Source organism: Bison bison, unplaced genomic scaffold (assembly GCF_000754665.1).
Source record: "Bison bison bison isolate TAMUID 2011002044 unplaced genomic scaffold, Bison_UMD1.0 scf7180017864495, whole genome shotgun sequence".
Classification (NCBI taxonomy): domain Eukaryota; kingdom Metazoa; phylum Chordata; class Mammalia; order Artiodactyla; family Bovidae; genus Bison; species Bison bison.
This window is the reverse complement of record NW_011495054.1, coordinates 13,448,688-13,464,246: the sequence shown is the minus strand read 5'-3', so window position 1 is coordinate 13,464,246 and position 15,559 is coordinate 13,448,688. Positions and strand designations below refer to the sequence as shown.

Here is a 15,559-nt window from a genome sequence, read left to right as displayed (position 1 = left end):
TGGAGCACCGGGGCTGGGGGATTCGGCCCTCCCGCTCCCTCTGGCCCGCCTCCCCTCAGTGAGTACTGTCCCCGCCCTTCCTCCGAAGGCGGCTGCTGGGCCAGGGCCTGCGCGAGAGGCCGGGGGTTGGGGTCGCGGCCCCGGGAAGCCGAGTTTTGGATCTGAAGCCGGCGCTCGCCCCTTCCTTGGCACGGGCGCCCCTGACATGTTCACAGGTGCGGCGGGCCGGGCGAGGGGAGCTGTGGCCCCGTCCCCAGTCCCCTGCCTCCGGTAACAAGGGGCAGCTGGCGCCGTCCATTGGCAAGTGACAGGCACTTTACCACTGCTCCGCTTCCCCGATCCCAGCCCGTCTCCTACCTGCCCCCACTTCGGGAAACTTCCCCACTCCGCCGGACGGCCCTCACGAGTGGCAGCGACCAGGCTTGGTTTCTTTTTATATTAAAGCTGCTTAGAGGCTGTCCCCTGATCTGGGCACGTTCCACTTCTGCTTTCCTTACCCTGTTGATGCTTAGAGCTCTTTACTATAAGAGGTATCCAAGTACCAGTGGTTTTGTTTCCAGTGGGTTCTGGTTTACAGAAAGGGTTTTTTAAAGGGAGTCCGAGATCATTTCAGTTTCTTAAACAGTGAGGACTCTTTAAAATGTATTGTTCTCGGTGACAGTTTTGTGCTGATTTCTTACAGGTGCAAAAAACTGTCAACCAAGGAGCCATGGATAGAAGTGTGGGTGAAACAGAAAATGGAGATGCTTTTCTCGACCTGAAGAAGCAACCCGCTTCCAGATCCCCCCATCGCTATACAAAAGTAGGCTTTGTTACTAATGAAATAGTGTTTCTTTATAGGTGAGGAGATAAGTAACATTGTGCAGAAACTTCATTAGTATTGTTTAAAGAGGTAGTCTCATTCTGACTATGTGGACTAAATATTAACTAGATTTAGTAAAACATTGCTTTGAACTTTTTTTCTGAAAGTACAAACACCCAGACTTTAAAATTTGCCCCTAAGTAGGCTTCCACTGAGGAGAAGGCAATGGCACCCCACTCCAGTACTCTTGCCTGGAAAATCCCATGGACGCAGGAGCCTGGAAAGCTGCAGTCCATGGGGTCGCTGAGGGTCCGACATGACTGAGCGACTTCACTTTCACTTTTCACTTTCATGCGTTGGAGAAGGAAATGGCAACCCACTCCAGTGTTCCTGCCTGGAGAATCCCAGGGACCGGGGAGCCTAGTGGGCTGCTGTCTATGGGGTCGCACAGAGTCAGACACAACTGAAGTGACTTAGCAGCAGCAGCAGGCTTCCACTGAAGGCTCAGATCCTCCCTGTGTGAATTTGTGGATCAGAATATGTTGGCACTTCCCTGGTGACTCAGTGGTACAGAATCTGCCTGCCAACGCAGGAGACCAGGTTTCGATCCCTGAGTCAGAAAGATCCCCTGGAGAAGGAAATGGCAACCCACTCCAGTAATCTTGCCTGGATAATCCCATGGACAGAGGAGCCTGGCCAGCTACCATCCATGGGCTCTCGAAGAGTCGGACAGGACTTAGCAACTAAACAACAGCAACAAATGTGTTGGCGCACACTCTGTGTAACAGCTGTGCGACTGGTGCGTTACTACTGACTTACAGGCCGTAGAGTAAGGATTCCAGCTCTGCGATGCCTCACAGACATCAGTGTCCTCTGTTGATGTTTCATTGAGAGGTGAACTCACAGGAGTACCCTTTGGTGTGCCTTCCTAGGGTAACCAGATTTTTTAATTGTTTTTACGTGCTGTTATAAAATGGATATGGACTCAAGAAAGTAAGACTTTAATCATATTTCCCTTAGCTGAAGACTTGAGGTGATTTCAATTCCTTTAGATACCTGCTTTTCCTGAGGTGGTTGGGGGAGGAATCACCTCAAGGTCATGTGTTTATTGAAGCTATTGCTTCACTGTCCTGTGGACTACTGACCATTTCTGAAGCAGTTGACAAGAGCATTGAATTCTTTCCTAGTTCCCTGAAATGTGCTTGGGACTGTTGGTGGGAAGGGTTATGCCCCAGTTGGGCCTTGTATCTTACTTCCCTTGTATGAGCCCAATCAAGGACTCTAATGTGGTTGTTGTCCCAGGCTTCCCAGGATGCTGGCTGGTTCGTGTTTTAAACTCGGGCCTTCTGTGTGCACTGATTCTGCTTCTTTTAACCAGCTTGTGTGTGCAGTGATGCTGCTACTTTTAACTAGCTAATTTTAATTCTCTAAAAATGAATATTACTCCAGTAACACTGGGTACTTTAATTACTTGATAAAATACCCAATGTTATTGGAGTAACATTCATTTTTAGCATTTAAAAAAAAAAAAAAAAAACTTGAGGACAAGAGTGTTTTCACTTGTTAAAGGTTTTTGGTCAGCTTCTATCTTAAGCCAGTCTGTTTTGGCATAACAGAATATGCAGCGATAGAAAGCACGTGACTTCTTCATTCAGGTTTGGTTTTCCCAAATATAGTTTGTCTCAAACCTAAGAGTGCTTGAGTAGTATTTCACAACTTAAACTCGTTACCTAAAATGTGGACAAGTGAAATCTGAATGGAGAAAGGCTTATTAAAAGAAAGGAAAGTGCTTTTATAAACTCATGTGAATTCAGGTCTCCCGGTTCTTTTTGAGTGAAAGTTCTGACTGGTGCATTATGTTGTAGAATCCAGGCATAGAGGCTGTTGAATTACTTTCACACCCTGATTAGAGGGTAAGGTGTATATTTCATTTTTTAATGCATATCTATCTTTATGAATAAGTCATTTTTTAGGAAGATATTATTAATCTGTTAGTGTAGAACTTATGAATGTCTACAATGTCTACAGTAAAGATTAAGAAACTCAGTATTGCCTGTATTTGGCAGTCTAGCCTCAGAATTCTGCCTCAGTTAAATAAATGTGCCTTAAAGAAATTTTTTCGGTTCATGACCATTTAGATTCAACGGTCTCTACGCAGGTTAGTTAGAAATAGTTGTACTTTGCGGCTCATTTAAGAGTTTTTAGTTAATGACAATTACAGGGGCTTCCAGGTGGCGCTGGTGGTAAAGCATCTGCCTGCCATTCAGAAGATGCAAGAGACATGTGTTCGATCCCTAGAGTAGGAAATGGCACCCCAGTCCAGTATTCTTGCCTGGAAAATTCCATGCACAGAGGAGCCTGGCAGGCTTTGCAGTCCATGGGGCTGCAGAGAGGTGGACAGGACTGAGCACACACACACACAGTTTTAGGGTCGCAACTGGGTATTGTCGGGGTGTTAGGTTAGTGTTTCCATGTACATGTTTCTCAACACTCTGGTAATTTCATGTGGGATTTGAGGCAAACTAAGCCTTTTTTCTTTTGAAGGGAGTTTAAAACAGTTCTGTGTTCTGAGCACTATGGTAAATGGTCTGTTGATTCTACTCCTGGAATGATATTTGAGCCATCCTCCTCCCTATCTACTTATTGGGACCAAACTGTTGGAATAAACAAAGCATTTAGTGATGTTTCTGCCTCTCTTTAACCAACTCTTTTAATGAGACTTTTTAACCAACTCTCAGGTGGGGCCCATTCTGCTGGCCCACTGACCATGCTTTGAGTAACAAGGCTCTCGTCTTCCGTGGGGAACTTGAAATGTGGTGTTGATGTTGTCAAGGGACTCAGGTGCATAGTTACTCCTCAGGGTTCAGTTACTGTCTGCTGTGCCTCTATGAATGTCTCAGGAACTCATGTAAGAGTCACACTGGGAATTTTCAGGCCTCCTCCTAAGCCTCAGTGATTATTAATTTGGATGGTTATAAGTAGACTTATTATATCACTTGCTATTTTGAGGGTTTTGAGCCCTTAATGTGTAAACCTACTGAGGTCCATTTTGCTTGATTGGCATTTTCCTAAGATCAAAAGCTATGATTTGGTAGTATTTAAATGGTGCTTTTTTTTTTTTTTAGTGAGTGCATTATGTTTAAGGACTTTGGAAAGTTATAGAGTGGGATCCCACATCAAAAGTCATGGATTAAAAATAGTTTAGACAATGGTTCTCAAAGTGTGTTGCTTGAAGTAATGTTTAGTGAAAACTAAAAGTGTTAGCTGCTCAGTCATGTCTGACTCTTTGCCACCCCATGGACTTTAGCCTGTCAGGCTCCTCTGTGGAATTCTCCAGGCAAGAATAATGGAGTGGGTAGCCATTTCCTTCTCTGGGGAATCTTCCCAACCCAGGGTTTGAACCTAGGTCTCCTGCATTGTAGGCAGATTCTCTGCCATCTGAGCCACCAGGGAAGCCATGGTTTAGTATCATCTGGTAAACTGTTAGAAATACAAAATCTCAGGCCCCATCTCATAGGCATTGAATCAAACTCTAGGGGTAGGGCCAGCCATGTCTGGCTGAATAACAAGCAATTCAGAGAATTCTGACTCAGATTCAGGTTTGAGAACCATCCTTTTAGAAAACAGGAGGTAGTGAGGCTCACGAGTGGGAAAAGCTGGGGACCCGTTAGCTGCTGCTTACCTTCTTCAGAGGCCCTTTTACCAGCTCTTGAGATGTAGTACCTGCTCTTCAGTTAGTGGTAGCATCTTTTGCCTGAAACACAGAATAGAAATGCTTGGGACTATCTCACTGTTCAGATCCTTGGTTTTTTTTTTTTCTTCAGGTGAATAAACTGATTCTCTTAGATCGGAGTATTACACGCTTTGTACTATTCCTCTTTTGCTCCTGTAGCTTGCCACAGACTCCTTAATGAATGCTGTCACCTGCCAGTTGGACAGGGAATAAAAGCAGAGGACACTTAGAATATTCAGCTTGATACTGACCAATGTTAAGCCTGCATGTTAAATCTACCACCTGAAAAATAAGTGTTGGATTATCTGAGTTTCCTGTGTGCTCTTCATTGCCTTGACTAGTTATAAACCGGCACCCTTTTGTCAGGGTAAGGATCCTTAAAGGGAACCACGCTGATCTGTGGCTGAGGGGCAGTTGGTTACGGCGCTGCAGCCGCGTTGATGTCTCTGTTTTGCGTTTTGCTCTGTTTGTTTCTGTGTGCGGTGCTGCAGCCACGTTGATGTCTCTGTTTTGCGTTTTGCTCTGTTTGTTTCTGTGTGCGGTGCTGCAAGCCGCGTTGAGGTCTCTGTTTTGCGTTTTGCTCTGTTTGCTTCTGTGTGCGGTGCTGCAAGCCGCGTTGATGTCTCTGTTTTGCGTTTTGCTCTGTTTGTTTCTGTGTGCGGTGCTGCAGCCGCGTTGATGTCTCTGTTTTGCGTTTTGGTCTGTTTGCTTCTGTGTGCGGTGCGACAGCCGCGTTGAGGTCTCTGTTTTGCGTTTTGCTCTGTTTGCTTCTGTGTGCGGTGCTGCAGCCGCGTTGATGTCTCTGTTTTGCGTTTTGGTCTGTTTGCTTCTGTGTGCGGTGCTGCAGCCGCGTTGATGTCTGTGTTTTGCGTTTTGCTCTGTTTGCTTCTGTGTGCGGTGCTGCAGCCGCGTTGATGTCTGTGTTTTGCGTTTTGCTCTGTTTGCTTCTGTGTGCGGTGCTGCAGCCGCGTTGATGTCTCTGTTTTGCGTTTTGCTCTGTTTGCTTCTGTGTCATGTGCGCGTTTGTCCTGCCGTGCCGCATGGCTTGCAGGATATTAGTTTCCCAACCAGGGATTGAACCTGGGCCCCAGCAGTGAAAGTGCTGACTGCCAGGGAAAATCATTAAGAAAACAGACAAGCAACTGAAGTGGACTGCTTTGAGTAATCATTCTGGCCTTCTTAGAATCAGTTGCGAGACTTGAAGTCAAGCCTTTGAGAATACCGTTTGATTTAAAGTCTAGGTTGAAATCAGTAGTCAGATGGTCAAGTCTTTACTATACCGAGATCTCGTTCAACAACTTCATGGGTGCCTCATAAATTGAGTTAATAGGTGGCATTTCAGTGAGGCACTAAGCTACAAACTTTTAAGCCAGCATAAAAATAGGGGTGCTTGTTCATATTGGGGAAGGCAGATTTACGGTACAAAAAAATCACGATACCATGTTAAAGTTTCTGCTGTCCAGAAAACCTAACTGGAAGTTCTTAGAGGGGGCTGACTGATACCACTGCAGACACTGTCTTGCTAGTGCTCTTTCCTACCTGTTCCAATTCTGAATCATCTGGAAAAAGTCAGGATTCACGGTTCCCTGCCCCCTTGGGTATCCTCTCCTTGCTCGTGGTGGGAACTTCTAGCTAGATAAGGAGCCAGTCATTTCACAATGGGAACTTGGGACATAGACATCTGTGGGCAGGGCCTTTGATTCAGGAAAGGTTCTCTGAGAGGAGCTGGCCCAGGGGAAGCCTGTGCAGGGAGCTGGCAGTTTGTTCAGGGCTCCTCGTGGTCTCAGTGGACGGAGACAAACCCAGCACTGATGACAGAGCTGCTGGGAGGGCTTGGGTGTCTTCCTTCATCCTCTGGGAGAATCAGTGGAGAGAACAGGGAGCCGCCAAAACCCGCTGCCTGGTTTGGTATCCCCACTCTGCCACTCACTTAACCTGTGTTGCCTTCAGCCATATTCTCACCTCTCTGACTCTCATCCTTGTCCTCTGTGAAATGCAGATAGAACAGTGTCTACCCCATAGGATTTTTGCAGAGAATAAATGAGAAAATGGATGTCAAGTGCTTAGAAAAGTGCCTGACACACAATAAGTGTTAGAAACAGCTTATGATATAATAAGGGTAGGGGGAAGCACTAAAAGGTAGCTTCTTCAGATACCGACTTCAGATCCACATGCTTGCTTTCTGTACGTCACAGTAACCATTTCCATTTTAATATGAAACCATAAAGCAGTATTGCAGATACAGTGCTTCTACCCTGAAAATGATTTTTGCAAGTTTCTTTCTGTACTTATTTACCAGCTTACTTCATGTTCTACATTGCTTTTATCAGTTGTATAAACATGTTTAAAAGCCAAGGTTTATTTTTATTGTATTGGTCAGATCAACAGAAAAAGCAGGCTCTCCTATTTTTTTCCCTATTTCCATTTTCTTATCTTCACATGAAATCTTTCAATAGAAGAAAGTGTGTGCATCAAATCAGCCACCATTAGAGGCTCGGGTTGAATCCAGGTGCTGCATCCTGCAGGATGCTACAGGATCTAGTTTGAACCCTGACCTGCTTGTAAGACCTGCTCTGAATGGTGCCCCTTCAGCAAACTTCATGAGTGGGGGATGGGGAAGTGCATCCCACACACCCTGTTACCATTGCCTGGCTGTCATCTCTGGATGCCAGTACCCCTTTGCTATTTTTAAAAGCTTTCTAAGCCTTTCAGAAAAGTCATGTGACTCCTAGGTTGAGATATCAGGTCAGTCAGCAACCATTTGAGAGCCTCATGGGCGAAGCCCAAAGTTAATGGGTGTGTGGAGGGTGGGGACCAGGAGAGGAGGTCAAAGGGGAACCCAGCCCAAATGCTGTTCCAGGGACATCTGCCCTCTTCAGAAAGAGCAGGCACACAGGTGAGGTACTGGGTCATTTCCAGGGTGCTTAGACAACTAACAGTGAAATAGAAATGTAAAGGGTAATCATAAAAAAATCGGGCTTTGGGGACTTCCCTGGCAGTCCAGAGGTTGAAACCCCTCATCCCAAAGCCAGGGGCACGGATTTGATCCCTGGTTGGGAAAATAGGATCCCTGATGCTGCGGGGCACAGCCCCTACCCCCCCCAAAAAAAGCCTGGCCGTCTTACTCGTAGGAATTAAACTCAGCTCACAGAAGTAAAGAACACCTCTCTAAGTGACTTGTGTGAAAGTCTATGTCAGATGGTCAACAGAATGCATAGGATTTCTGCAGAAACTGTGTAAGGCTTTAACTATTGCTTTGGGTTTCTGTCATTTGATTTCTACTTTAATTCTGATCACTGAAAGCGGTGTCCATGTTAGTAGTTCCCAGATAGATTGTTTGGGAAAGCTTGACATGTTTTCTTTAAGGAAGGCTGCTAAACCTAAGAAAATACGTTTACACTTCTGTGGGCGTGGGACTCTTAGCGAATTAGCAGCGTATTCTTGCCCAGTCAGGTTTTAGCCACTTATGCAAAAAAGCAAGGTCTCAGATAATAACTCTTCTCTTGACCAGATGATCGTTTCAGTAAATCTGTCCACGATGCAAGTTTCTGTAGGTTATCAGAACTCTACAAAAGGGTAATCTCCCATCCCCTCCTGAAGTACTCATAGCAAAGGAACATACTCAGTTCAAAATGAGCACTCTGAAGTATTCTGCTTTTCGCCAAACTTGAAGGTTTTCTTTGAAAGTATCCCAAAGAGATTCCTTTCCAGGAATAATTGCTGTTAAGAACTCCTGAGATGGCGAGTTCAAGAAGACGTCTCTTGAGAGATTGGAGAGCAGTGGGGCCAGGGACAACAGTCATCTGCCTGTGCTAGCCACTAAGCCTGGCACACAGGAAGTGTTCTGTGGACAGTTATGAAAGAGCAGATTTTGTGTTGACTTAGCTAATGGCTTCTCTCCTCCCCACTTACATGGGGGATCCTCTCAGGATGGAAAACCATCTTAAGCAACCTGAGACATTGCTGAAGGTTAACAGGTTTAACTCTCTAAACCCCATGAGGATCTCATTTTTCCCCAAATGTTGGGGTAGACGTTGGGCCACATTTTGAGAAACGTGATTGGTTTAAAGTGCTACTTCTTAACCTCTTAGGGTCCAGTGGAGGTCTTTGGATCGCCATTGGAGATGAACACTTATTGCAGAAATTGTACAAATTTGTTTATATGCGGTTTCCTTGATGCTGTGAAACTGGTTTTAGAAGGCCTACTCTCAAGAACAGTGTATAGTTTGACCTAGATGTTTAAAGATGTTATTTCCAGCAATTATTACAATCCAAGAATTGTTTTGTTTTCCCAGTTCTTGGCCTGTTAATAAAGTAAATGACTCTTTATCCTCTGTAGACAGGTGGACTGTGTTTTGGCCATTGCATTTGGTCAGAGGCATACCCTGGCACGGATGGTGCTGCTGGCATGGTTGGTGCCCACGTGCACCAACCTTTGTGCCCGTAACTCCGTGCATGTAACTCCCCTCCGTGCTCTTACATGCCTGTCAAGTTTGTGCAGTCCCTTGAGCGTTCACACCTAGTACATGCCAAGCATATAGTCAACAGAGAAAACTGGACTAATACGGGAGAGAAACATAAAACATTTGTACCAATCTGAGCCTCTTTTCTGTATCTGAGAGTCGTTTGTGTTTATTAATCTGTAATTAGAGTGATAAATCTGTAAAAAGAGAGAGTAAAACATTAACTTTTGGTAACTGAACCTCTTAGTTTGCTTAAAATTTTTTTGTTCTTGAGATAGAATTCACATACATAAAATTACCCCTTTTAAAATGTACCATTTAGGGACTTTCCTGGTGGTCCAGTGGTTAAGACTCTGAGCTCCCGATGGAGGGAGCATGGGTTTGATCCCTGGTTGGGGAACTAAGATCCCACATGCGGTGTGTCCAATAAACATTAAAAAAATATATATACCATTTAGTGGTTTTTAGTAAATTCAAAAAGTTGTACAGCCATCACTACTATCTAATTTGAGATTGTTTTCGTCTCCACAAACACAAACTCTACCCACTACTAGTCACCCCACAAAGTTCCCTTCCCCCAGCACCTGGCAACCATCAACCTACTTTCCCACGCTATGGATATGCCCAGTTTGAATGTTGCGTGTAGAGAGAATCCCACAGTATGTGGCCTCTTGTGTCTGACTTCTTTCACTTAACGTAGTGTTTTCAAGGCTTATATTGCATCAGAACTTATTCTGTATTATGGCTAACTATTGCGTTGTATAGGTTTATAATTTTTCAGTTCTCTTTGGTATGTAACTAGTGGGGGAATTGCTAGGTCATGTGTTTAACTTTTTGAGGAACTGCCACCATTTTCCACAATAGCTGCACAATTTTCCATTCCCATCAGCAATGATAGAAGTTTCCAGTTTCTCTACATCCTTGTCAATACTAGTTTCTTTTCTTTTTTTTTTAAACAGTCGTCCTGGTAGACATGAAATGGTATCTCATTTCAGCAAACAGCGATAGTAATAATAGAGAACACCTATCACTTGGGCTCCCTGTTGTTTGGAGTTAAAACATTTCAAAGCCACACTGTTTAGAAACTTTGTGTATTGAGAATATACCTATTTAAGGATGAAGTACATTGCCCTTGGTTTAATAGTATCCTGGGGTTCTTAGTTTAATATTGGATTTGTGAATGGTGAAGTGAGGGGTGTGTACTCATCTTTGGGCTGCTTCAAATAGCAGAAAATTGCAGTGTTTTTTTCCTGTGGTATATGTATAAGTATTTCCTATATTGCAAGGTCCTTCCTGTTTTTACTGGAAAATGTTTTAAGCCCTCCTGTTCTTAGGATTTCGGTGTTGTTATATCTTCTGTCATCATAACTACTGTTGGTCATCCACCCCGCCCCTCCCTCACCACCAGGCTGTGTCACTCCTACCTTTCTGACGTCGTTCACCACGCAGATTCCACTGGACTCCACTCGCTACTGCCAGTTTGCAGTGGTATGTCAGTGCTTTGACAGTTTTTTTCAGAATTTTTAGTAGCCTCTAGACATTTTCTTATATTTGGGATTCTGTGCATCTCAACATTCCCAATTTTTCTAGGTATTTCTACCCAATTAATAAGACACAATTCATAAGTGAATCATAAATAAATTTAAATGCCTGATTGATATCGTGGTATTAAAAGTAAAATGTCTTCTGCTTCTCAGGCATTTTGCTATCATGGAGAAAACATCTAGGTACCTCAGGTGTATGACGACACTGAGTGATTTCACGGCATGCTTCTATGCAGTGATGCCTAAAGGCTAAGAGAGTAACTCTGCCCCTTCATATTCTCCCCAAGACAGGGGAAGCGGTGATCAGACAAGCAGCAAGTGTTCTGTTGTGAGGCCTGTGACAAGGGTGTTGGAGAGGCCCTGGCACAGTGGTATGTGCTTTTTTGCAAAGCAGTTGTAGCATTTTACTGGTACTGAAGGTTTGGGAATCGCTATTTTTAGTTTACTTGAAGATGTTTATATAAAAAGGCGGCAATGGTTCTGTGTATATGCATCTATATGAGCAGGTGCGTGTGTGTGTAACATCAGTTCAGTTGCTCAGTCGTGTCCGACTCTTTGCAACCTCGTGGACTGTAGCACACCAGGCTTCCCTGTCCATCATCAACTCCTGGAGCTTGCTCAAACTCATGTCAATAAAGTTGATGATGCCATCCAACCATCTCATCCTCTGTCGTCCCCTTCTCCTCCCGCTTTCAATCTTTCCCAGCATCAGGGTCTTTTCAAATGAGCCAGTTCTTCGCATCAGGTGGCCAAAGTATTGGAGCTTCAGCTTCTGCATCAGTCCTTCCACTGAATATTCAGGACTGATTTCCTTTAAGATGGACTGGTTGGATCTTCTTGCCATCCAAGGGACTCTCAAGAGTCTTCAACACCACAGTGCATCAGTTCTTTGGCACTCAGCTTTATTTATGGTCCATCTCTCACATCCATACATGACTACTGCAAAAACCATAACTTTGACTGGATGGACCTTTGTTGGCAAAGTGATGTCTCTGCTTTTTAATATGCTGTCTAGGTTGGTCATAGCTTTTCTTCCAAGGAGCAAGCGTCTTTTAATTTCATGGCTGCAATCACCATCTGCAGTGATTTTGAAGCCCAAGAAAATAAAGTCTGTCACTGTTTCCATTGTTTCCTCATCTGTTTGCCATGAAGTGATGGGACCACATGCCATAATTTTACTTTATTGAATGTTGAATTTTAAGCAAGCTTTTTCACTGCTCTTTCACCTTCATCAAGAAGCTCTTCAGTTCCTCTTCACTTTCTGCCGTAAGAGTGGTATCATCTGCATATCTCAGGTTATTGATGTTTCTCCTGGCAATCTTGATTCCAGCTTGTGCTTCATCCAGCCTGGCATTTCATATGATGTACTCTGCATATAAGTTAAATAAGCAGGGTGACAGTATACAGCCTTGACGTACTTCTTTTCCAATTTGGAACCAATCTGTTGTTCGTGTCCAGTTCTAACTGTTGCTTCTTGACCTGCATACAAATTTCTCAGGAGGCAAGTAACATGGTCTCATATTCCCATCTCTTTAAGAATTTTTCCAAATTTTGTTGTGATCCACACAGTCAAAGGCTTTGGCGTGGTCAGTCAAGCAGAAGTAGATGTTTTTCTGGAATTCCCTTGCTTTTTCTATGATCCAGCAGATGTTGGCAATTTGATCTCTCATTCCTCTGCCTTTTCTAAATGCAGCTTGAACATCTGGAAGTTCTCGGTTCACATACTGTTGAAGCCTGACTTGGAGAATTTTGAGCATTACTTGGTTAGAGTATGAGATGAGTGCAATTGTGCGGTAGTTTGAACATTCTTTGACATTGCCTTTCTTTGGGATTAGAATGAAAACTGATCTTTTCCAGTCCTGTGGCCACTGCTGAGTTTTCCAAATTTGCTGGCATATTTGAGTGCAGCACTTCAACAGCATCATCCTTTAGGACTTGAAATAACTCAGTTATTCCATCAGGAATTCCATAACTCTGGAATTCCATTACCTCCTAGCTTTGTTCATAGTGATGCTTCCTAAGGCCCACATGACTTTGGACTCCAGGATGTCTGGCTCTGCTGAGGGATCACACTATCGTGGTTATCTTGGTCATGAAGATCCTTTTTGTATAGTTCTTCTGTGTATTCGTGCCACCTTTTCTTAATATCTTCTGTTTCTGTTAGGTCCATACTATTTTTGTCCTTTATTGAGCCCATCTTTGCATGAAATGTTCCCTTGGTATCTCTAATTTTCATGAAGAGATCTCTAGTCTTTCCCATTCTATTGTTTTCCTCTATTTCTTTGCATTGACCACTGAGGAAGGTTTTCTTATCTCTCCTTGCTATTCTTTGGAAGTCTGCATTCAGATGGGTATATCTTTCCTCTTCTCCTTTGCCTTTAGCTTCTCGTTTCTCATTTTCCAGGTATATAACATACCTGGAAGCAAATGAGGATACCGAGTTACCAAACCTCGAATTCTTACACCATTCTCACTTAAAGGAACTTGGATTTCTCAGAGAAATGGCTGACTCTAAGACTAGGACAGGATGGGTACATGTAATGCAGAAAGTAAAAACGTGCTTTTTTAAAAATAATGGGGGACTTGTCTGGTGGTCCAGTGGTTAAGACTCTGTGCTTCTACTGCAGGGGGTGCAGATCGATCCCTGGTTGGGGAATTAAGATCCTTCATGGTAGGCATCGCGGCTTAAATAAATAAAAATTTAAAATGATGGGGTGTGTCAAAAGGATACGGGAGCCAGTTTGAAGAGGCTCTCAGTTTGAGCACCAAAACAGTTAAGGAGAGGCATTGTGAATGTTAAGGACACGTACACCAGATAAGTGGTACATGGGTGTTTGGGACGCTTTTTCCCCTTGCAATTTCACTATTCAATGGAAAGGAAATCCGTCCCCTTGTAAGTTGGATTCTGATGCATTTAAGACTAGTCAGGTTAGCTGAACGTTTTGTATCAGCCTGAAGCTACCATGCCTTATCAGCGGTCAGTGTGTGGAGTATATTATTGGATGGAAGTTTATGAGAGAATGTGTTTTAGCAGTAAACTGATCACTTACATCATTTGCCAATTACGCTTGAGTGCCTGTTGAGGACCTTGAGCCGACTTTGTCCTTTCAGGAGTAAGCCGGGGTGTAAGTAAATAAGAACTGTGTGAACTGCTTAACGTAGACACTAAGTTACTGGTAACAAAAGTAAGTTGAAAGTATGTGACCCAAGAAATACTGTTCAAAATCACCATATGATTTCTCTTTCTAGGAGGAGCTCTTGGATATTAAAGAACGCCCTCATTCCAAACAGAGGCCTTCGTGCCTCTCTGAGAAATATGACAGGTATTTATGGGGGTCAGCTTCTTTTGGTATAATTTACTAAGTTATACCAAACTTAGTAAATTAAGAGTTGTATTGTTTTGCTAGAATTAACAAGTGGGGAGATTTCAGGGGTTTCCACACGAATACATTGCAAGAAGCTTGAACAAAAGTGGCATCTCACTGCACTGTCTTCTTTATCAGCTTCATGATTGATTCGCTAAAGTTCAGAGATAGAAGCTGCGGGGAACTCCAGGGACAACTGAACCAGTTCCCTTTCAACTAACTGGTGTTGAAACTAAAACTAGAAAATGCCTTGGTCCGAGGCACACAGTCACAAAGCAGGGTTGACTTGAGCACAGGAGTCCCAGCCAGGGTCTTTTCTCTCTACCAGTGATGTTTTGCACATGCTTTTGAGGGTCCTTCTTCAAGGGCCTCGGGTAGGATGATCAGCAGAACTCTGAGCCTTTTATCAGCCCCCTCCCCACCAAACAGGAGAACCATTAGGCCAATCAGATTAGCCCTTTTGCATCTTGGGCTCCCTCCAAAGAAGTAGAAAGCTTTGGTTTGAGAAGGCCATAGCTACAATGGTCTGAAATTACAATAACCCTACATTGCATTTCTTACGGTTATCTTAAGACTCTACGGTCACTTAAATATCAAGGTAAATACTTCATATTGGCCCACATTTTTTAAAGAATATAAAGTGTTTAATTGTTTGGTAAAATAGGACATGTTTTTTTTTTTAATTTTGTATATGGACGGTTCATGGGGTGCTGAATCTGGACTCCACGCCACTTACCCCCTGGTAAGGGTGATCCTTGAATAACGGCTTTTCCAACTGGTTAGTATTTTTTGCTGAGTCTCAGATGAGCTTGAGTTTTGGTTTTTGGTTTTTTTTTTCTTCATTAAAGCTGTAATGGGTTTTTTATGCCTCAAGTTGAATTTTCTTGTTACAGCTATTCCTTGGCATAAAATAAAGTTACCATGGGCACACGTACTCACTTTAATCCTGAAGTGGAGACATTGTGCCTAATAATATTGATAATGATGAAAAGAAGAGACAGAGGAAAGGGCTTCTCATTCTGCTATTTCTTTTCTCTCAGAGAATTAAGATTTATTGGGTTCTTACACTCCAGGTGATCCTTGATAGGTAATACCTCCTTTGTTAAAGGAGTTTGAGGCCCAGAAGGTCACTGACTCACTGAAGAGGCGTTGCACTGCTGCCCGCTGTGTGGCGAGCGCTGGGTGTCAGGTGCTGTCGAACACCGTGCTGTCATCCTGGACTGTGGGCCTGCGCCAGGGCACAGATGCTCCTGAGAGCCTGTCGTGCCCACCATCACGGGTTGTGGAGGGCAAGTGCAGGGTGCGGTGCTAGTGTGCAGCACAGCCTGGTCTGACCCGGGGGCGCGAAAGTCCTTTCTGGACAAGGCTAAAGGACATAGCTCAGTAAGGGGTCCGGAGGGCCCAGTCAGCGGTGGTAGAGCTGGAGTTTCGTACCAGATCATTAGGCTCCAGAGCTTCTGCTCGGCACACGGCACCGCCTGCCACCCCATCATTAGCATGGGAGTAACAATATCAGACCTAGACTACGCACCTTTGAGGGAAAACCCAAGACTGTCCATAGAGATTCTGGAAGAATATACACCAAGCATTCCAGGAGCTGCCTCTAGTGAGAAGATTAAGGGACTTTTTCCTCCCTGTACTTATCTTCAATA

At 43.9% G+C, this 15,559-nt stretch overlaps 1 protein-coding gene across 5 annotated transcripts in view; it reads left to right on the top strand.

Annotated features, from left to right (window-relative positions):
• Nucleotides 1-23: 23 nt before the first annotated feature.
• The window catches only part of EIF4ENIF1 (eukaryotic translation initiation factor 4E nuclear import factor 1), a 39,434-nt gene continuing 23,898 nt past the window's right edge, over nt 24-15,559 (top strand). For 4 of the 5 annotated variants that reach the window (XM_010828811.1, XM_010828810.1, XM_010828808.1 and 1 more), the window contains exons 1-3: nt 76-215; nt 683-802; nt 13,792-13,865. In XM_010828811.1, coding sequence (XP_010827113.1) covers nt 710-802; nt 13,792-13,865 — 167 coding nt within the window. In that variant the 5' untranslated portion in view covers nt 76-215; nt 683-709. The other variant, XM_010828807.1, reaches the window with a different exon arrangement.